Source organism: Corylus avellana, chromosome 6, assembly GCF_965113065.1.
Source record: "Corylus avellana chromosome 6, dhCorAvel1.hap1.2, whole genome shotgun sequence".
Classification (NCBI taxonomy): Eukaryota; Viridiplantae; Streptophyta; class Magnoliopsida; order Fagales; family Betulaceae; genus Corylus; species Corylus avellana.
The window spans coordinates 27586798-27610201 of NC_142495.1; the positions used below are offsets into that span (position 1 = coordinate 27586798).

General features: G+C 37.3%; 1 protein-coding gene and 1 pseudogene across 1 annotated transcript; both read right to left on the reverse strand.

Moving 5' to 3' along the window:
• Positions 1-7069: 7069 nt before the first annotated feature.
• On the reverse strand, positions 7070-10904 carry LOC132188095 (heat shock 70 kDa protein 1-like; annotated as a pseudogene).
• Positions 10905-11872: 968 nt separating this feature from the next.
• Positions 11873-16682, reverse strand: LOC132187099 (heat shock cognate 70 kDa protein 2). The gene is made up of 2 exons (XM_059601273.2): positions 16310-16682; positions 11873-14551 (listed from the first exon to the last, which is right to left on the reverse strand). Exons 1-2 carry the CDS (start codon positions 16521-16523, stop codon positions 12039-12041), a joined length of 2727 nt encoding a protein of 908 aa, XP_059457256.1. The 5' UTR covers positions 16524-16682; the 3' UTR covers positions 11873-12038.
• Positions 16683-23404: the final 6722 nt, after the last annotated feature.

The window sequence follows — 23404 nt, forward strand, 5'->3', positions numbered from 1 at the left end:
ACCTTATTTAAAAAAAAAAAAAAAAAATTGGAATAATGGGTAAATTTAAAATTTTATAAAAAAAAGTCAGGTATAAATGTCATTGTCTTACTTTTAACGTTTAAAATCTGATGGAGGAGATCAAATTGACGGGTTTTGAAGTTTTGAAGGCTTGTCAAATCGCACGGTAATTCATAGATTTAAAGTAAAGTTACCCTAATTTATAACACAAATATGGAAGTTTATTGATTATTGAAAATGTGAGGGAGCTAGAGAGGAAGAAACACTGAGAAATATTTGGGACTACATTTTTCCCTTGATTCGTTTCATTACAAATGATGGTTTATTTATACAAGTGGTGGCACTACATACTAGCCGTTAGCCATTGTTAGCCGTTACAATGTTTTCTTTTGTCGCTTTGTTTCATTTTCTTCCTTTATCTCCTTGTCTTTCCTTTTCTTGCTTTGTCTCCTTGCCTTATATGCCTTAATAACAAATAGTACTTCAATTCATCCAAAAGAAAAAAAATAGGTTAAATACTAAATACCCTCTGGGGTTTCGTTATTTTATTTTTCCTCCCTTAGGGTTTGATTTTTATTATAGGAGGTTCATTGGATTTTGATAATAGACCAAATTAATTCTCTGTCAGTTGACCGTTAGTTGACTTAACGGAAGTCTACGTGGACCAATTAAATGTTGGCACATGACACCTACTTAATTTTTTTAAAAAAAAATTAAAAAATGTATTTTTTTTTTTAAAAAAAAAAACAAAAAAAATTGGGGTAGCTCGGCCACCCCCTTTGGCCATGGGTGTGGCCTGGCCACCCCCATCTGGCAGGATGGGGGTGGCCGAAACCACCCCCGGTGGGTACCGAGCCACCCCCAAAGGAGCCTAGGGGCCCCCAATTTTTTTTTTAATTAAAACAAAATTAAAAAAATTTAAGTAGGTACCACGTGTTAACATTTGACTGGTCCACGTGGACTTCCCTTAAGTCAACTAACGGTCAACTGACAGAATGACTAATTTGGTCTATTATCAAAACTACATAGACTTTCTGTGATAAAAATCAAACCCTAAGAAAAAAAAAAAATAAAGCAACAAAATTTCAGGGGAGGTATTTAGTATTTAACCCAAGAAAAAAAACATGCACATACACAAACTTCCCATCCTATCATAAAATAAATCAGCATGAAAACAACGATTCAAAAAGAGTACAAAAGGTAAATGCATCCCAAAGGATGGCTGAAATAATGAGCTTGAGAACCACTTCTGACTTACTCCCATACATACTAGCCTTCCTTCCGCTTGACCTTCCTCCCCTTTTTTGTACTATGCCTTCGTCTGGAACCATATTCTGCAAAAACACATTATTTTGTTCATTCTCAAGAATTAAGTCCTTTCCATGGTGGTGTAGCGTCACTCCATAACCAATATTTAAGGTAGGTGGTGGAAGCATCGGAGAACACAGGTGTTCGTCATGTGCTTCCTCGTGCAGGCATTGTTGTGTAGATATCTTTGCAATGATGGGAATGCAGATTAACTCAAGCCCAATCAACTTGTCCTCAAACTCATGTGCCTCTGCATGTTCGATACCATCTATCCATTGAGTCACGTGCTTAATAGCAGCTTCAATCTTCTTCTTACCAGCAGCATCAAGCTTGTCACCAATCTTCTTATCATTGATAATGTTCCTCATTTGGTAAGAATACTTCTCCAAAGCCTCCTTAGCTTTAAACATCTTCCATTGCTCATCATCTTTAACCTTGTTGTATTTCTCTGCGTCCTGAACCCTCCTATTGATCTCCTCCTGGGACAGTCTCACCTTGTTATTGGTGATGCCGATCATGCAACTCACGCCAGGGGTAGAAACATTCAAGATATCAAATTGGTATCTATCTTAAAGCATACTTTGACATCCTTAGCGATACCCCTGCGTGTTGAAGGAATGGAGGAAAGCTGGAGTTTGCCCAACAAATTGTTATCCACAGTTCTTGCTCGATCCCACCTTTAATACAGGGAGCAAAATAGACGTTTGGTTATCAAACTGGGTGGAAAAATAATACTCCTTGGTGGGAATGGCGGTATTGCAAAATAATAATAATTAAAAAAAGAAAAAAAAATCATTTGTGATAGAAAACATAATTAATAAATAAGAGAATATAATTAAATCGAAATCATGACAAGATTAACAAAACTAGCTGGAGGATGATTTGAAGGGCAATTAATTAGCTAGATGCCGATCTATGCATGGGCTTGTGAATGAATTGGGAATGTAATGTAAAGCCAGTATTTATAGATATCATATATATATATAACCGACCTCCTTTATTTTTTTTATTTTTTTATTTTTTATCAACAACCAATCTTCGCATCCATTTCCTCAATATTGTTGACTTTGATTCTCATGCATGCATGTACCGCGTAAATATGAAAAATAACAACCAATCTTCGCATCCATTTCCTCAATATTGTTGACTTTGATTCTCATGCATGTACCGCGTAAATATGAAAAATAAAAGACATTAGCCAAATTTCAATAACCCTCATCCACACACCGGAAAAGTCGTAACTGTTAAATTTTCCACAGTACGTCCACCTCAACTCAGGAAACCCTTGTCTCATCCACAAGACCAACTCCAGGGGGGCCGCCAGATCAGGAGTCGCCACTTGGGACCCCGTCAGACGCGGTATTTAATAAGTAATAGTTAACCAAACCGTGGTTAATATAATGCAATGCTTTGGAGATCATATGAAAGAAAGAATTATATTCTCTAAGCCAAATACTCTTTAGAAATTGGGTGCATTGAAACCCATCGTTTCCATTTATGTACGTAGTGAGGAAAAGTGAACCTGGACCAGTTGATTCCAAGGAAGCCAAACGAGACAAGTTACACAATGACAAAATTTCCAGAGCAAAATCTACCCCCACATGTTGTGAATACTGGTCTTGATGAGAAGTTTGGTGAGGGATCCCGGAGAGAGACTCTTGGGGTTCTTGGACTCTCTTTGTGTTTGAAAAAGAAAGACTTTTTCAAAATTTTGACGTTTATAGAACAAGTTGGAAGAAGTTTGAAGGAAAATTATGTTCATGCATTAAAAAAATGTCCCTCGCATGTTGAAAAGACACATATCATTTTATTAGACTGAATTGGAAAAAATTTTCCACCAATCCGATTTGAAGGAAATTTTTTTCCTGATATATTATATGATTCCATATTTTATAAGATATTTAGTATTTACTTTCTAGGATTAATAAGTTTGATTGTAATCACATCATTTTGATTTGGTTATCATATTTATTTTATCTTCACGTACTCCAAGATTTGATTATCATTCTTATTGTATCTTTTGAAATAAATCGTAAGTGCTTTAGACTTCAATGTCTAAACAACACAATATATAGCTAGATTATGTATTATATAGAAACTTGTACAGATTTGAAAGTAAGTCTAATCTAGATGACTAATCTGATCTATATAGTTTGAATATCAAATACAAGATAAGTGTTTAATCTGATCTATACAACTTAAATAGTAAATACATGCCAAACAGGTCGGGTAAAGCATGTCAAACGGGTAATTGGGCTAAATGGGTTGTGTCAACCCGTTTAACCCGATATTTTTTAGCTGGTCGTGTCGGGTCATGGGTCGTGTCAACCCGTTTAACTTGTTATTTTTAACGGGTCGTGTTGGGTTGACACAACCCAAAATGACCAGCTAAAAAATAGTGGGTTAAACAGGTTGACACGGTAACACGCTAATTTAATCGTGCCATGTTTGGATTTAGGGTTTCCACCCGTTTAATAAAGGGGTCGTGTACAAGTTGAGGGTAAATGGGTGGCGGGTCATAATGGGTCGACACGATAACTCGTTTTGCCAGGTCTATATGAGGCTCGTTTTCGCCAGCTTTAGGCCATGATGTAGTCGAGGCCCACGCCCGAGGTGAGTCATCAGACTCCACTAAACAGAGATTCCCCAGCCAATGTGATTGTGAGATCTTCAGTTGAGATTAGTGGATCAGGTAATGCTATATTTTTGTAGTGTTTTTGTTTTTCTTCTGTTAACACGTCTATCTTCCGTATCAATCATTTTAACGGTTAGCAACGCATTATTCCAATGGTTCACTTTAGATGAGACAATATTTGCACCACTATATTTGTGGTTTGATTTTTTTATTAATTATTATTGGAATTCGTAATGATATTGCAACTCTTATTGAAATTGACTATATCTGGGTTGGTTTGGTGGTGGATGCGGGTTGGAGTTTTGAATATTTAATCTTACCACATTTAATATTACCATATTTTTGGAATTTGGCACGTCATTTTGTTCTTATTAAATCAATAGTAGTGATGAACATATATATATATATATATATATATATATATATGTGTGTGTGTGTGTGTGTGTGTGTGTGCGCGCGCGCGCGCGTGCGCGCTTTGTGTGTTTTGATAGTGTAGATAGGTTGAAGTTATTGTTTTGGCTCCATTTTTAGTGTTTGGCAACGTGAGAAATTATACAATGTTGTTTGTGATATTGTTTGGCGTCCATTTGCTTTGATCATGAATACATAGAATAAATATGCAAAGAGCAAAATAAATTATAGATATAAAAGTGATTCTGTTGAGTATGACGTTGACGTTACTCAATGCTTAGGACTTGATAAGATTCTATCATATTATTTGCTGATTGTTTGTTTTATCATTTGCAATTAATGCGGATAAGTCATTCGGTGATGATGCTATTGACTTGGATTGAGTAAGTGGTTGGCTGTTCGTAGTTGGTGAAGTACTTGTATATTTTGTTCATGTTTTGTATTATGTATGTAGTTAGATTTAACTATGTCTCTATTTGTAATGACAGAGATAGTTTGATTAATGTTTGTTGAAACTGTTTTTTTTGTCTTTGATATATATAGCAGATGGAACTTGTATAGTTGTAATAGTTGATGGAACATTGTATATTTGTGATCGATGTTGCAATTGATGGATAGTTCTTTTGTAATAGATATGTAAATTGTGTATCAGGTCAACTTTGAAATTCGGGTATAACTCCAAAAAATTCAAAAAATATATACAGGGAGCAAAAAATAAATTTTTAATACATTATTAAATTACCTATTTTACTGATGTGGCATGTTATGACACGTCACCTTCTATTGACGTGTCATACCGTGTAACACGTCAATAAAAGCTGACGTGTCATATCTTGTCACATCACTAACTTTAATGATGTGGCTCATACTAGCACGCCAAAAATGTTATTGACATGGCAATACTGTCACATCAAAAACTTTATTGACGTGGCAATATTGCCACGTCAAAAACTTTATCATAGTGGGAATATTACCACGTCACCTTCTTTCTTGACTTGGCAGTATTTGCATCGTCAAAAACTTTATTGATGTTGCAATATTACCGCATCAATGAAGAGCATGACATGGCATTATTGCCACGTCAATAAAGTTTTTGACGTTGCAATATTGACATGTCAGAAATTGGTGACGTGGTAAAAATTACATGTCAAAAATTATTTTTTGACATGCCACTGTTTGCCATGTCACCAATTTCTGACGTGTCAAACATTAGCATGTCAAAAAATCTCCAATTGTGACACCATGATTTTTAACTTTTGACACACGTCACTAAACTTTAGTGACGTGTCAGGAGGCTTGACACGTCAAAAATGGATGGTCAAGAAAAAAGCAATTTTTTGTAGTGTCTATAACTTGTTAAATACTATCGGCACAATTTAGAAGGAGGGTTTTGTGAAATTTTTTCAAATTTTAATTATGCTCCGAAAACAATTGAATTCTCGTCTCTATGAGTAAAAGCAAAAATCTCTCATTTTCTTGTTTCTCCTTCTTTAAATTATTATTTTTCTCTAATTTTTGCAATTACTCAATCTGTTTCTCTTTCTTGTTTGAAAACAAGAACTCTAAAATCTCAACAAAAACTATGGAATATTCAATCTCTAAATTTTAATAATTTCTTTTCAGTATAACATCTCAATAAAAAAAATAAACTCATCATGTAGTAATATGAGAAACCTTTCTTTTCAAAATAATTTTTTTTTTTTTTTTTCAATAAAAATACAAAAGTTAGAAGAAGGGTGTACTTGGTAAAATAGGGAGGCCGAGCCAATTTTTGGCCAAATATCATAGGGTTGTTTGTTTGGCCACCCCTCTCACCGGCCTACTAGGAAGAGGTAAGGATTTTCATTTCCAGGTGGGGGGCTGCCAAGAAAAGGTCGGACGTGAAAAATGTTGCTAGGAACGTGAATTTTCTGTAGAGGCTGGGGATATTACTTGTGATATGGTGGAGAATTTGGAGGCATCGATCTATATATTAAAAAAAAAAAAAAAAATGTCGACCCAGAGATATTTTTAGTCATCTTGTAAATTTTTGTAATTGTGAAGCTTGAAAAAAAAAAAAAAAAAAAAAAAAAATTGTGGATAGAAGATATTTTGGCCTTTTGTTCGATCAGAAGAACGTGAAGCCACCAAGCAAAGAAAAATAAAACGCAACAAAAGAAATTACGAAGGGAGGGATCATCTGCCAACGTAGGAGAAAAGTCTTACGTAAGAAATTTTCGACAGTTGTTTCGATTCGATCCCCACAAACTCCGGGGGGACCCGGGGAGGAATTTTATTTGTCTTCTTGTAAGGAAGTTCCAACGAGGTATTCAAATATACTAGTTGATGGAGTCTCCAGTACTTAATTGGGACCCCGTGATACACGGCATTGAATAAGTAATAGTTAACCAAACCATGGTTAATATAATGCAATGCTTTGGAGACACTCGTCGGAGGATGATTAGAGAGCTTCCAGCTGAACTCCGTCGTGAGATGGGAAGAATGCGGGGAAACCATGCCTGAAAATTGGGGGTCTTCCAAATGGTAATTAATGGACACACTTTCCCTGTTATCAAGTGAAAACTTCAAATAAACTTTAAAAGTTGTTTTAAAACACCAAGAAACATTAAACATTCGCACCGTCAATGAAAAACCCATAAATTACACATAATATTTCAAATTTTCCAACTGCTACGCAACAAAGCCACGTCAAAACACACTGGCAACAAAATTTACTCAAATGAAGTCTTTTTTAGTCTTTGCAATGATGGGATTGCAGATTAATTCAAGTTCAATCAGTTTGTCCTTAAACTCCTCTGCCTCCGCATGTTGGATACCATCCAACCAATGAATCACCTGCTTAATAGCAGCTTCAATCTTCTCCTTAAGAGAAGCGTCTAGCTTCTCACCAATCTTCTTATCGTTGAAAATTCTCCCTGTTTTGTAGGCATAGTTCTCCAAAGCTTCCTTAGCCCTACCCTTTTTTCTGTGTTAATTATCTTCATCTTCGTATTCCTCTGCTTCCAGCAGCATCCTATGAATATCTTTTGTGGATAGCGAAGCCCTGTAATTTGTAATTGTGATCTTGTAACTTATGCCAGTGGTCCACTCCATGGCAGATACATCCAAGATACCATTGGCATCTATCTCAAAGCATACTCTGATTTTTATATCACCCTTGGGTGCTGCAGGAAAGCCAGAAAGCTCAAATTCTCCCAAATAGTAGTTATCCACAGTTCTTGCTCTCTCACCCTCATAAATCGAGACCAAAGCATGAGTTTGGTTGTCATACACGGTGGTGTAGTTATGCTCCATGTTGATGGGAATGGCGGAATTCCTCGGAATTACAACAGACATCTCACCACCATGTATTTTAACCCCAAGGGACAAAGGGATGACATCCAAGAGCACAATGTTTTGAATTTTCTCATTACCCATACCAGCTAAGTTTGCAGCTTGAACAGCGGCTCCATAAGCCACAGCTTCATCTGGGTTAATGCTCTTATTAAGACGCTTTCCATCAAAAAAGTCTTGCAAGAGCTGCTGCACCACAGGAATTCTGGAAGAACCACCACTAAGAACGACATCATGGACTCCTCCCTTATCCATCTTAGCATCACTCAAACATTTCTCCACAAGCTCAATAGACTTCATGAACAAGTCCATATTGAGTTCCGCAAATCTGGCGCGGGTAATACTTGAGGAGAAATCAATGCCATTATATAAAGAATCAACTTCAATGGTAGTTTCGGTTGCATAAGAAATAATTCTCTTTGCTCTCTCACAAGCAGATCTCAACCTCCTCAAAGCTTTGGCATTTGTACTAATATCCTTCTTGTACTGTCTCTTAAATATTTCAACGAAATGCTTTAACATTCTATTGTCAAAGTCCTCACCTCCAAGGTGAGTATCTCCAGCAACAGCCTTCACTTCAAAAGTACCTTTGTCAATTGTAAGTAAAGAGACATCTGTGGTACCTCCACCCAAATCAAAGATCAATATATTTTTCTTATCAATGGCCACCTTGTCAAGGCCGTAAGCAATGGCTACAGCTGTTGGTTCATTGATTATTCTCATGACATTGAGTCCTGCAATGCCTCCAGCATCCTTTGTGGCCTTACGCTGTGAGTCATTGAAGTAGGCTGGGACTGTGATTACAGCATTCTTGACCATTTTGCCAAGGCAGGCCTCCGCAATTTCACGCATCTTTCTTAGTACCATGGATGAGATTTCCTTTGCAGCAAAATGCTTCTCTTCACCCTTATAAGTGACCACAATCATAGGCTTGTTGGTAGGACCTTCAATAACCTTGAATGGCCAAAGCTTGATATCGGACTGAACTAACGAATCGCTAAATCTCCTGCCAATCAATCGCTTTGCATCTGCAAAATAAATATGAGAAAAAGGAAAAAGATTCAGCAGGACTAAAGTAGAAGAAGTATCGAATCTCAATATTGATGAGCTATATTGGAATGCCTTTGTTTTTTTTTTTTTTTTTTTTTAACTAATAATTTGTTATGATAGCATAAGACAATATTTTGAAAAGGACTCGGCATATTAACTATAACAAATGCAATCTCAATATACCTATAACAAATGTAACCTATAAAAAGTTCTTCAATATACCTATAACAAATATAAAAAGAAAATAAAAAAAACACTCGGCATATTAAGAAATGGAATGAAAGACCGGCACAAGATCAATGTAACCTCATAGGTAAAAGTAAAAGAACTTATATATATGGCCTATTTTCTTAAGTGATTTATCATCTATTTTTTGGGCCAAGATCAAATTCGATGATGATGTGAAATATTGGAATGGAAAACTAAAAACACAATTTTCTTTTTTCTTTTTTTAAGAAAAAAAAAAAAAAAGGTAGGCTCACGGGTGGTTGAACCATATATCCTCACTCATCAAGGTTGAGAGGATGGTTCAGCCACCCCCCTCAAGGCTGAGGGGGTGATGAACCAAAAAAAAAAAAGATCTTTACAGTTTTTTTTTTTTTTTTTTTTTTTTTGTTGAGGTAATTTGGATATTTTAAGTATAAACTAACACATGCCAGCAACGTATCGATTTTCCTTCCATGTTAAGGTCAGAAGCAAACAGAGTATAACTTGTAAAGGAGTTGTAGTTTAAGGGGGCTAAATATCACTTACATTTTCCAAGCTGGAAATAAAGTCCTCTTAAAAGCAGTAATTCAAGCAATTTCAACTTACAACGTGAGTGTCTTTCAATTACCAAAGACTTTTTATAGGAAAATTAATTTGATGATACTTAGGGTAAAAGGAGAAAGAATCAAAGATCCATCGGATGGGCCGAGTAAAATGGGTTTCTTGAAGTCCTAGGGTGGTTTTGAATTCAGAGATTTAGAATGTTTCAATACAACATTACTTTCTGCATACTATATAATACAGAAAAGTAAAGTAGCATTCAGATAGAATAATTATGGAAGCAAGCTTGGGTAGAAGACCCTCTTTTGCTTGGAGAAGTATTTAATCTTCTTGTAATCTTCTCAAAGCTAGCTAGACTTCTATGCAGAATCGAAGATGGGGCATTGGTTAGAATCTGGAAATTAGATAAGTGGCTGCCTATTCCAACTACTTATTCAGTCCAATCTCCTAGCTAGAACGATATTTTCAAGAGCAAGCATTTTCTATTAGTCACTTGACTCTAATTCCCTATCAACAAAAAGACTAATTGATTTGGATGGGTACTTCAAAGGGTGAATTTTCGGTTTTTGGCAGCTTGCAACAACAAGGTTCAGAAAATCTTATTTGAGGGTTCAAATTTCTTCATGTACTAGATCGGAGGAACTAGCTAGCTAGTACACAGATGTGAAATAGAAGAGTGTGAAGAAATGCAACGGGATATTAATTGGGAAGGGGGAATCAAAATGGCATAAGAGTCTCTTGATCGATGAATTCCGAAAAGCTTCACTAATGGCGAGTTACCTCCGCTAATTTTCTGACTTAGGTTTCAAACGCTTCAGAGGTGAATGACTCCTTAGCGGATCGAGATACCCCATTTATCTAACTGCCAATTAGCTCTTGTTACAAAAATAAAAAGAAATATTCCAGCTCTTAAGTGGGTTTCAAATAATTATACATGAGGCGTGTCTCAATTTATAACCAATCACCTTCTCGTGAAGTCTTTGTCTTTCTCCCTTTCGAGTTCTAAGAAAAACCATACATAATTAATACCTCCAGCATTTTGATTTAAATTTCTATTTGTAATTAAATAACGCTCTCTCTTTCTCCCTATAACTTGTTAAATACTACCTGCTACCAGATAAGAGATTCATAAATTTGGACGTAAACGTACAAAAAGAGCTAAGATGGCTATAGACTAAAAATTACCAAAGATGGAGTTTGTGGGATTCTTGGCGACCTGGTTCTTGGCTGAGTCACCAACCAAACACTCTTTGTCGGTGAAGGCAACATAAGACGGCGTCGTCCTGTTGCCCTGATCGTTCACTATGACCTCTACCCGATCATGCAGCCACACTGCCACGCACGAGTACGTCGTCCCCAGATCAATCCCTATCGCTGGGCCCTCTCTTTCGCCGGCCATTCTCGAATCCCAGAAGGATCACGAAACTGAAGTAGATGACAGGTTGAAGATTGTCACTTTACAGTGAAATAATGCGATCGAGAGTACTTAGTTTTTAATACCTAGCAGCACATCCAACGTATATGATATATATTTATATAGAGTGTAGAGTTTGTAATTATCTTAGTAACTATACAATGACTACGTATCTGACTCTAGAAGTAGATAATATTTAAACTAATATCTAATCTAGCTAACAGATATGAACTAGTCTAAGAACTATAATACAATGTAAATTCTTAGACTATGAGATAAATATTATCTCCTTCTAGCTAGATCGTGATTCTTCTTGTGGTTTATCTTGCACATGGCTTTGATCTTTATCTCTAACAATAGGTTGCAATGTAAAGATTCAAATTCAAATGTATATAAAGATGAGGATCGGACGAGCTTCCTTGTTAAAACAATTCTATTATATTCTCTTTGAGCTATATGGGAGTTGGGTGGAGAGGCTGGGGATATTACTTGTGATATAGTGGATAATTTGGTGGATAAAGATTCAAATTCAAATGTAGATAAGTATACTTCCCTTTTACCATTTTGCCGAAAATTTTGTCTCCCTAGGCCTACTCCATGTTCATGGAGAATAAAATATACATGATCAGTTCTTTTTTTTTTTTTTTTTTTTTTTTTTTTTTAATCCTTGAGAATTTGGCTGGACTTCGGCATTTAGGCTCATCCTCATCAGTGGACATACTTTCCCTGCTATCAGCTGAAAAAATAATAATAATTGGCATCGAGCGTAAGCAGTGGGGTCAGAATATTGTTGTCTACTTGGGCTTGAACTAAATATGAAAGGTTAAAATTAATGTTGAAAGGGAGGTAAGATTGATAGGGAAATTCTAAATACGCACACACACAGATACAAACACATAATACGAACTTAATTTCCCTCCCGTCATAAAATAAATCATCTTGAAGCGAAGGCGTCAACAAGAGTTGATGGCTGAAATAATGAGGTTCAGATCAACCCACCACGAACATAAATTATTGGTTTAAAGAACATAATTTATAACACCAAACAGCGTACTACAATTCATCCAAAAGAAAAAACATGCGCACATACACAAACTTCCCATCCTGTCATTAAATAAATCAGCTTGAAATCAACTCGTAAGCAGTATCAATCATGGTAATTGGATCCACATAGATGACTGAAAAAATGAGCTTGAGAGCAACTTTTGCCATCCACCCATACTTACTAGCCTTATTTCCGCCTGGAACCATATTCTGCAGCAACACATTATTCTGTTCATTCTCAAGAATTAAGTCCTTCACACATGCCACGTGATAGCAATATTGGCCACAAGTCGATTCATAGGACCACCCACTTAACCCCTTCGATATTTCCTTTCTTTGGCATTTTAGACACTCTGTTGAGACCTTTTCACGGAGGTGTAGCGTCACTCCATAACCAGTTAAGGTAGGGGGAAGCTTCGGAGAACACATGTGTTCGTCATGTGCTTCCTCGTTCAAGCATTGTTGTCTAGATATCTTTGCAATGATGGGAATGCAGATGAACTCAAGTCCAATCAACTTGTCCTCAAACTCATCTGCCTCTGCATGTTCGATACCATCTATCCATTGAGTCACGTGCCTAATAGCAGCTTCAATCTTCTTCTTACCAGCAGCGTCAAGCTTGTCACCAATCTTCTTATCATTGATAATGTTCTTCATTTGGTAAGCATAGTTCTCCAAAGCCTCCTTAGCTTTAAACATCTTCTTGTGCTCATCATCTTCAACCTTGTATTTCTCTGCGTCCTGGACAATCCTACTGATCTCTTCCTGCGACAGTCTCGCCTCGTCATTGGTGATGGTGATCTTGCAACTCACGCCAGTGGTTTGCTCCACAGCAGAAACATTCAAGATACCATTAAGAATAACCTCTTGCACCTTTGGAATTCTGGAAGAACCACCAGTAAGAATAACCTCATCTACTTCTCTCTTGTCCATCTTAGCATCAGTCAAACACTTCTCAACATTCTTTTGAATGATGGGATTGCAGATTAACTTCAGTTGAGTCAGTTTCTCCTCAAACTCATGTACCTCCGCGAGCTGGATGCCATCTAACCAATGAATTGCCTGGTCAATAGCTGCCTCAATCGTCTCCTTACTAGTAGTGTCAAGTTTGTCACCAATTTTCTTATCATTGATAATGTTCCCCATTTTGAATGTATACTTCTCCAAAGCCTCCTTAGCCGTAACCCCCTTCTTGTGCTCTTCGTCTTCAACCTTGTATTTCTCTGCATCTTGAACTATCCTTTCAATCTCTTCCTTGGACAGCCTCGTCTTGTCATTGTTGATGGTGATCTTGCAACTTATGCCGGTGGTCTGCTCCACCGCAGAAACATTCAAAATACCATTGGCATCTATCTCAAAGCATACTTTGACCTTAGCGACACCCCTGCGTGTTGCAGGAATGGAGGAAAGCTGAAGTTTTCCCAACAAATTGTTATCCACAGTTCTTGCTCTCTCACCTTCATAAACAGGGAACAAAATAGACGTTTGGTTGTCAAACTGGGTGGAAAAATAACACTCATTCTTGGCGGGAATGGCGGTATTTCTCGGAATCACAACGAACATCTCACCTTGACGGACCTCCACCCCAAGGGACAGAGGGATGACATCCAAGAGCATAATTTTTTGCACCCTTTCATTACCCATACCAGCCAAATTTGCAGCTTGAACAGCAGCTCCATAAGCCACAGCTTCATCTGGGTTGATGCCCTTGCTAAGCTGCTTTCCATTAAAGAATTTTTGCAACAGCTCTTGCACCTTTGGAATTCTGGAAGAACCACCAGTAAGAATAACCTCATCTACTTCTCTCTTGTCCATCTTAGCATCAGTCAAACACTTCTCAACAAGCTCAATACACTTCCTAAACAAGTCCATATTTAGTTCTGTAAATTTGGCCCGGGTAATACTTGAGGTGAAATCAATATCATTATATAAAGACTCAACATCAATGGTAGTCTCACTTGCAGCAGAAAGAATAATCTTTGCAGTCTCACATTCAGTTTTCAACTTCCTCAGAGATTTGACATTTTTACTAATGTTCTCATTGTGTTGCCTCTTAAATATTTCAACGAAGTGCTTTAACATTCTATTGTCAAAATCCTCACCTCCGAGGTGAGTATCTCCAGCAACGGCCTTCACTTTAAAAGTACCCTTATCAATGGTAAGTAATGAGACATCTGTAGTACCACCACCCAAATCAAAGATCAACACATTTTTCTTACCAATGCCCACCTTATCAAGACCATAAGCAATGGCTGCAGCCGTTGGTTCACTGATTATTCGTATGACATTGAGTCCTGCAATGCCTCCGGCATCCATTGTGGCCTTACGTTGTGAGTCATTGAAGTAGGCTGGGACAGTGACTACAGCATTCTTCACAGTTGTGCCAAGGTTGGCCTCGGCAATCTCACGCATCTTTTGGAGGACCATCGATGAGATTTCCTCAGCTGGAAATTGTTTCTCTTCACCCTTATAAGTGACCGCAATCATAGGCTTGTCGGCATGACCTTCAATGACCTTGAATGGCCAAAGCTCGATATCATTCTGAACTAAGGAATCACTAAATCTCCTACCAATCAACCGCTTTGCATCTGCAAAAATAATAAGAGAATAAAGGAAAAAAAAAAAAAAAAACAAACAAACAAACAATTTGACAAGTCTAAAGTAGAAGAAGCAACATAACTCAATATTGATGAGGTTTTAAATTGGCATGGATTTTTCCAACTAATTAATTGTTTTGTTGGCGTAGGACAATACTTAGGATTTGAAAAGGAGTTTTTGCAATCAGTAGGTTCAATATACCACTAATTAAGAAAGATATGTAAAAAAAAATATTACAATCGACACATTAAAAAATATTGGAATGAAAGACAATATGGCACAAGATCAATGTGACCTTGTAGGGAAAGGTAAAACAAGTGATATGACCAACTTTTTGAAGAAGTGATTTATTTTTTTTCAAAATAATCTTCTTCTTTTTGTCGAGATTAAATTCTATGTGGATATGAAAAACTTGTGATGGTGCTGAAATCCGCATAACTTATCCCGCATTGTAAAAATATTTGAAATAACTAAACAAAGAACTTAGAGGCCTGTCGAGGAAAACTCTCGAAAGACGGCTCTAATTCCTAAGTGTGACACTGAAAAAGATTTTGCTATATCGCAAATGAGTTTTTTTTTTTTTTTTTTTTTTTTTTTTTTTTGTTTAAGGTGAATGTGATCGATTGAATGAGTGAGGGACTTACCTCTCATGCTACAATTTTGCCACATGTTACCTTCTGATTGGGGTTATGTGTGGCTTGTTAGTGACTCATGGTCACAGGGTCTAGCCAGGGGAGTTCTCAATATTCCTCTGCTTGCTATGGCCCATGGGCCAGTCGACATCAAGGCTGAAGAAGCTTGGTGCTCATTCACCGTTTCCGGCGGAGGTTTTCTAGCTAGGAGAAATGCCGACAATATCAAGATTTGGGTCCAATTTAGGTGAAGAGAATGATCGAGTGTTTTCTAGTCTAATTCTGTTCTCTGCGGCCGCGAGAAAGATACTCCTAGGCCCGTATGGGCCTGGGCTGGTCAGCCTCCATAACGGGCGATCTGGCTCAAGCCCTAGTGAGGCAATTGCCCCCATTTCTCTGGCCGACAGAGTCACCGGTCAACTGTTAGGAATTGGAGGTTTTAATTGTGGCAGTTGGACCCCCAAGGCGGCAAAGTATAGGTCTTTCACTCGCACATTCACATGGCTTACTTCCCCCTTTTGGTCCCTCTCACAAAGGAGTGTTTTTTTAGCAATCAAACTAATGAGTGAAGGGCTTACTTTCCCTATTTTGTATTTTGTTCTTGACTCCTGGTTACCAAATCTGGCAAGGGGTAATGTTCCCAATAATCCTTTGTCTGCTACGGGTCAATTGCCATTAAATGTCACTACCACCATGATTGAAGCCCTTACCATTTCTGGTATGGGTCTTCCAGGAAAACTGCTAACAATATCAAGATTTGGGTCCAATTTAGGTGAAGAGAATGATCGGGTGTTTTTTTGGAGTCTAATTATGTTCTCCTACAAGCACCTTTAATTCATCTTTTCCAAAACACAAGTGATCAAATGTTTTAAAATAAAGTTCTCTAGCCCAATGTAAGTGAAACTCTTCTACTTTGATCCATTTAAGTGACTTAATGCTGATATGATACATGATTTCGTGCTTAGCAATTAGCATGAGATAAACTAAACAAGGGTGAGAAACACCAAATCTATAATTTAGTTTTGCATTTCTTCAAACCAACGTATAGTTTGTTCAATTAAAGAAAAAAAAAAAAAAAAAGAGAGAGAGAGAGAGAGAGAGAGAGTGGGAGATTACCAAAAACAGAGTTAGCAGGGTTCCTGTGGACTTGGTTTTTAGCTGCATCACCGACCAAACGTTCTTTGTGAGTGAAGGCAACATAAGACGGCGTCGTCCTTTTACCCTGATCGTTCACTATGATCTCTACTCCACCATTTTTCCACACTGCCACGCACGAGTACGTCGTCCCCAGATCAATCCCTATTGCTGAACATTCTCCTTTGCCGGCCATTATCGATGTCTGGAAGATGACGGAAATGAAGAAGCTGAAGGAACTCTCTGAGTCAACGGCACTGAATGGTTCAAGATGGTCCTGAGCGAATTATCAGTCGGCGGTTGCTTGTGAATACATTAATGCATGAGAAAAGTCGTAAACTCCAGCTCCACAAACGTCCACCTCAACTGATCATCAGGTACAAAAGTCTCATCCACATGATACAAAATTTCAATTCCTCTCCTCCACAAACTCCCATGCGACTTGGGACCCGTCATACGCGGTATTGTATGTAATAGCTAACCAAACCATGGTTAATATAATGCAATGCTTTTGGAGACATGATCAAGGAGAGAGTGGAGAAGTTGTGAGGAAGAAAGCTAGGGCTAGGGGTGGGCAAATTAACCGTTACCGTTTAACCGGCCGTCTACCAGCTTCGACCGAACCGATATAAACCGTAGCCGATATGCCGATATCCTTATCGGTTAAAAAAAGTATACCGGATTTCGGTCCGGTCCGGTCCGGTTAAGCGGTTCTTATCGGTTAACCGGTTAACCGATAAGAAACCGGAATTTTTTTTTTTTTTTTTTAAGTCCTAGTCCCAAAACGGCGCCGTTTAGTCTTTTAGAGAGGTTTCCAAATTCCCACAAGTGACACAGGTTTCCGAATTTGTGTAATGGTGTTGCCCATGACTTATTTTCCTTTTGCTAAGTGACTTTAATTAGTTAATACTTTGTTTATTATTCATTAATGAATTTTATTTTAATTTGGGTTTGGGTAGGTTTGATGTTTTTTTTTTAAGCGATGGCATTTGATGAGATTTCTTTGCCTTTGGTAAAAGCATTTTTCATTAACTAGTTTTGCTAGTCTAATTAGCATTCATTATGTTAATTAGTCCATTTGCTTTGGAAAAATGTATTTGATAATATTAAAAAAAAAAAAAAAAAAAAAAAAAGTTGAAGTGGATCAATATAAAAAAGCTTCAATTTTTAGCCCAAAAAACAAATATTTGGGTCCCAACAAAAAGTATTTGGTCCCTAAAACAACTCATTTTTAATAAATTATTTTAGCCCAACAAAAAGTATTTGGGCTCTCAAAAGTCAAAAAAACTCATTTTTGGTTTTTGGCCCAACAAAATAAATCAATATAAAGCTCTCGGTTAAATCGGTTAACCGGTTTAACCGGACCGTTTAACCGTGTACCGTTTTAACCGAAATTATCGGTTAAAATTCTTATTGGTTCGGTATCGGTTAATAAACCGTTTAACCGAAAATTATCGGTTAATAACCGATAAGGTCCTTAACCGGACCGTTTTGACCGATACCCAGGCCTAGCTAGGGCAAAGCAAAAAGAATCTGCGAGAAAGTTTGTTAATGATGCTATTTTATTAATTATTATTTTAGAATTTTCCAATTTAATGAATTTCTTATGATATTAGTGCTGTAAACAGATCCATGATTCTTCACAGCCCATGGAAACAAGTCTTCCTATAAAACATAGGAAGAAAATGATTACTACTTCTTGGGTTGGGTAATGGATCAGCCAAAATGCCAATAAAGAGCCCCAAAACAAAGAGTTAATTCTGCAGGCCCATGAATAAAAAGCCCAAATCTAATATCTACGCAAGCCCAGGGGAAAAAAAGCAGAAGTCCAGTCTTCTAAAGGTGAAGCCCAAGTTCCAACAAGAATGCTGCTGAGCTTAAAGTGCCAAGCCACGTGCTAAGTAAACGTGGCCGAGCTAAGAGTGCCAAACCACGTTCTGTATGAAGGTGGCCGAGGTTGGCTTCAACAGGATCCACGATCCCACGATTTGCCACAATCCATGATCCCACTGTCCACAATTTCAACATTAATTATTTGCATTGGACTCCTTGGGAATGTAGGGGCCGAGAATTCAGGATCCATACTTGATTATAACCGTTAATTAATGCCTGTAAAAGGGAAGTTCCTACCGAATATGTGGTTATAATTACTCTCAAAAGAATTCACTAATTTGTTTTCTCTGTGAAAAACATTGACTACTTAAGCATTTGAACTATTTTCCGGCACATTCGACAAGCTCTTAAGTCTTATCATACTTTCATTTTGCAGATTGCATCTCTTGAATTGCTGAGTCACCCATCTCAAAAATTGTTCTAACAGTACTACACGTCTTCATGCATATATTTATTCAACCTGCGAAATTATCTCAACTACAATCTGTCTGTTGCAAATATACTCCGATCCTAGCAACAACGTACTTGGCTTCCCGCAATAAGCAAATAGTGGACCAATCATACACTATTTAGTTAGTTAAAATTGAGCAGTTGAAATCTGGTTGAGAATTCAAATTCATTCATTTGTTGATAATATTCACAATCTCAATGAGTTTTCAATTTTCATGAATGATAGGCAAAATTCCTTGACATTCGTTCCTCTAAATACACATGTGAAATAATTTTCACATGATCTCCAATTCTCTCTTTCATTATATCAAGAGTGGTAAAGATCCTTCTTGTAATCTCTTTTTTCCTGTTCAATTACAAAAAAAAAAAAAAAAAAAAAAAAAAAAAAAAAAAGTGCTCTACATATTTTATGCCTGTTAGACAAAGCAATACACCAAGAACAACTGCGAAAAAATAATAATATATGTAAAGTGTTATGGGCCACCGTAACAAGGGATGAATAATTAATAAGAACGATAGATTTGTGGTAGGATAATTCGAAGAATCCTGGGCCTCATAGTTTTAGGGTAGTACGAGGAATCCTAAACCTCTTAAAACAACTAATAAAGTTGAATATTAACTTCTCATATATTTTATTGATTACTCTTAGGTTTATATAGATTATCACATAACAAAAATAGAAATACATATAAATAGAAAATATAATTCTAATGGGAGACAAATCCCATATTTTCTACTAGAAATATTGCTTTATGAGCAAGTTTCATATTTTCCTAATAAGAATAATAATATATAATTACCTTATTTAATAATAATTCTAATATACTATTACCGGGTCATAGACCCGTAACAGTAAAGTGTAAATCTCTCAATTAAACACACACACAGATACAAACACATAACTCAAACTTTCCATCCCGTCGTAAAATAAATCATGTTGAAGTGAACGCTTCAACAGCATCACTAACCGCAGAAATTGGATCCAAATTGGTGGCTGAAAGAATGAGGTTGACACACGTTTCAGCCGCTATCGAGCAAATCTTCTTTCCTCTTGAGCTCCCTCTCCTTTGTTGTATTACGTCTTCCTCTAGAACCATGTTACTAATTGAATCAACCAAATCATTTTGTCCATTCTCAACCATATTCTCAAACATATTCTGCAAAACCGTGCTACTTGTATCAACCACATCATTTTGTCCATTCTCAGTCATATTCTGCAACACTGTGTTACTAATTGTATCAACCCAATCATTTTGTCCATTCTCAAGAATTGAGTCCTTCACACATGCCACATAATAGCAATATTCTCCACAAGTCGATTCATAGGACCACCCACTGAGCCCCTTTGATATTTCCATACTTCCACATTTTAGACACTCTGTTGAGATGTTTTCACTCAGGTGTAACATCACTCCATCATCAATTAAGGTAGGTGGAAGATTTGTAGAAGACGGGTCTTGTTGGGCCTGTGCTTCCTTGTTGAACCATTGTTGTCTATATATCTTTTCAATGGTGGGCTTGCAGATTAACTCCAGTCCTCTCAACTTCTTCTTAAACTCATCTACCTCCGCAAGCTGGATGCCATCTAACCAATGAATCACCTGGTTAATAACAGCACCAATCGTCTTCTTACTAGCAGCGTGAAGCTTGCCACCAATCTTCTTATCATTGAGCATGTTCCTCATTTTGTAAGCATACTTCTCCAAAGCCTCCTTAGCCCTAACCTTCTTCCTGTGCTCTTCGTCTTCAACCTTGTATTTCTCTGCATCTTGAACTATCCTTTCAATCTCGTCCTTGGACAGCCTCGTCTTGTCATTGTTGATGGTGATCTTGCAAATTATGCCGGTGGTCTGCTCCACCGCAGAAACATTCAAAATACCATTGGCATCTATCTCAAAGCATACTTTAACATTAGCGACACCCTTGGGTGCTGGAGGAACGGAGGAAAGCATAAATTCTCCCAACTTATTGTTATCGACGGTTCTTGCTCTCTCACCCTCAAAAACAGGGAACAAAATACAAGTTTAGTTGTCAAACCCGGTGGTATAGTGTCGCTCCATCTTGGTGGGAGAGCAATGTGACCTTGTACGGAAAGGTAAAACAAGTTATATGACCCAACTTTTTGAAGAAGTGATTTATTTTTTATCAAAATAATCTTCTTCTTTTTGTCGAGATTAAATTCTATGTGGATATGTAAAACTTGTGATGGTGCTGAAATCCGCATAATTTATCACGCATTGTAAAAATACTTGAAATAACTAAACAAATAACTTAGAGGCGTCTCGAGGAAAACTTTCGAAAAACGACTCTGATTCCTAAATGTGACACTGTAAAAGATTTTGCTCTCAAATGAGTTTTTTTTTTTTTTTTTTTTTACAACATCAAGGTGAATGTGATCGATTGAATGAGTGAGGGACTTTCCTCTCATGCTTAAATTTTGCCACATGTTACCTTCTGATTGGGGTTTTGTGTGGCTTGTTAGTGACTCATGGTCACAGGCTCTAGCAAGGGGTGTTCTCGATAATCCTCTGCTTGCTATGGCCCATGGGCCAGTCGACATCAAGGCCGAAGAAGCTTGGTGCTCATTCACCGTTTCCGGCGTGGGTTTTCTAGCTAGGAAAAATGCTGACAATATCAAGATTTGGGTCCAATTTAGGTGAAGAGAATGATCGAGTGTTTTCTAGTCTAATTTTGTTCTCTGCAGCCGCGAGAAAGATACTCCTAGGCCAGTATGGGCCTGGGCTGATCAGCCTCCTTAACGGGTTATCTGGCTCAAGCCCTAGTGAGGCAATTGCCCCCATTTCTCTGGCCGACAGAGTCACCGGTCAACTGTTAGGAATTGGAGATTTTAATTGTGGCAGCTGGATCCCCAAGGCGGCAAAGTATGGGCCTTTCACTCGCACATTCACATGGCTTACTTCCCCTTTTTGGTCCCTCTCACAAAGGATCGAGGAGTGTTTTTTTAGCAATCAAACGAATGAGTGAAGGGCATACTTTCCCTTTTTGGTATTTTGTTCTTGACTCCTGGTTACCAAATCAAGATTTGGGTCCAATTTAGGTGAAGAGAATGATCGGGTGTTTTTTTGGAGTATAATTATGTTCTCCTACAAGCACCTTTCAACTCTTGATCATCTTTTCCAAAACACAAGTGATCAAATGTTTTAAAATAAAGTTCTCTAGCCCCATGTAAGTGAAACTCTTCTACTTTGATCCATGTAAGTGACTTAATGCATGATATGATACATGATTTCGTGCTTAGCAATTAGCATGAGATAACTAAACAAGGGTGAAAAAAAAAAAAAAAAAAAGGTGAGAAACACCAAAGAAAAAAAAAATAAAAAATAAAGAAAGAGAGAGAGGAGGACATTACCAAAAACAGAGTTAGCGGGGTTCCTGTAAACTTGGTTCTTGGCTGCATCACCGACCAAACGCTCTTTGTGAGTGAAGGCAACATAAGACGGTGTTGTCCTTTTACCCTGATCGTTGACTATGATCTCTATTCCACCATTTTTCCACACTGCCACGCAAGAGTACGTGGTTCCCAGATCAATCCCTATTGCTGAACACTCTGCTTTGTCGGCCATTATCGACGTCTAGAAGATGACGGAAATGAAGAAGCTGAAGGAACTCTCTGAGTCAACGGCACTGGATGGTTCAAGATGGTTAATCACTTCATTTATAGCAAGTTGGACCGCGTGAGTTTGATAATTTTAGTCCACGATCGTGCAGGGTCATTTTCCGCAAAATCCAGCTCCACAAAGGGCAGGAATCTTTGTTTGTCTTCTTGAACGAAACCGCGTGGGCTTGACTGTAATTCTAATCCAATTTATTAGAATTTTAATTTGTGAAAACTGTATTTGCAAGCAACTCAACTGGAACTGGAACTGGAAAGAAGGAACGGCTAGAAACACTTGGAAAAGTAGTTACCAAATCTGTTTTTATAATTTACATTGGGCGTCATGGTTACACATTCAAGCAAATAAAATATTATTTTCTTTTCAGAAGTTTGTTTAAAGGAAAACCATGTTGCTGAACAGTTTGTCTCCCAACTCTAATGTTCATGGCAAAATAAAATATCCACGAGTTCATATTAGAATTTGATTAATCCATGGCTTAAAGCTAAAACAGCCGTTCATATGAAGTTCTTAAAATATAAATTATTTTCATATTTTTAATATATAAATCAGCTTGAAAAAACCTAATTATTAGCGTATTAAGAAATATTGGAATGAAATACAATGATTCAATGGTGTTGTTAATTGTTATGTGACTTGGTCTTCATCAAGTCATGAAGTCGGCCAGCTGTGTTTTGTTCTTTCCATGTTGGTTTTTGAAAGTCTAAAGCAACATGAATTTGAAGTCTTGTCCTTATCAAACTTGGAGTTCCTCTCCAACACAATTGGGAATCTTCCCTTTACAACATTATGGCTTAGTGTAAAAAATAACTGATGTGATATAAAAAACAAAAAAATTGAGAAGTTGAATTTTTTGAAGAATAGTATCGAACATTAAGGTTTTTTTTGCCAAACAGGCCTTAAATCTCTTGCTTTTGACAACTGAGCTCCTTATAAAAGGAGTGCTGCCCATCTTGATTTAATTAACCCCAAAGAAAAAGGGGAATTTCAAATCACCTCTTGTTCTCTCATGGCTTAGTGAGCAGTAAAGCACTTAGAGTAAAAATAAAGTTTTCTTTTGTTATTATTCTCTTTTGTGTAATAGTGAGATTTTGATGTA

Bases quoted from the DNA above. Each gene is read 5' to 3' on its own strand.
- LOC132187099 (XM_059601273.2), bottom strand. From the start codon at position 16,523: ATGGCCGGCAAAGGAGAATGTTCAGCAATAGGGATTGATCTGGGGACG. The intron at 14,552-16,309 runs GTAATCTCCCAC...TTATTTTTGCAG, and splicing joins CCCTGCTAACTCTGTTTTTG to ATGCAAAGCGGTTGATTGGT.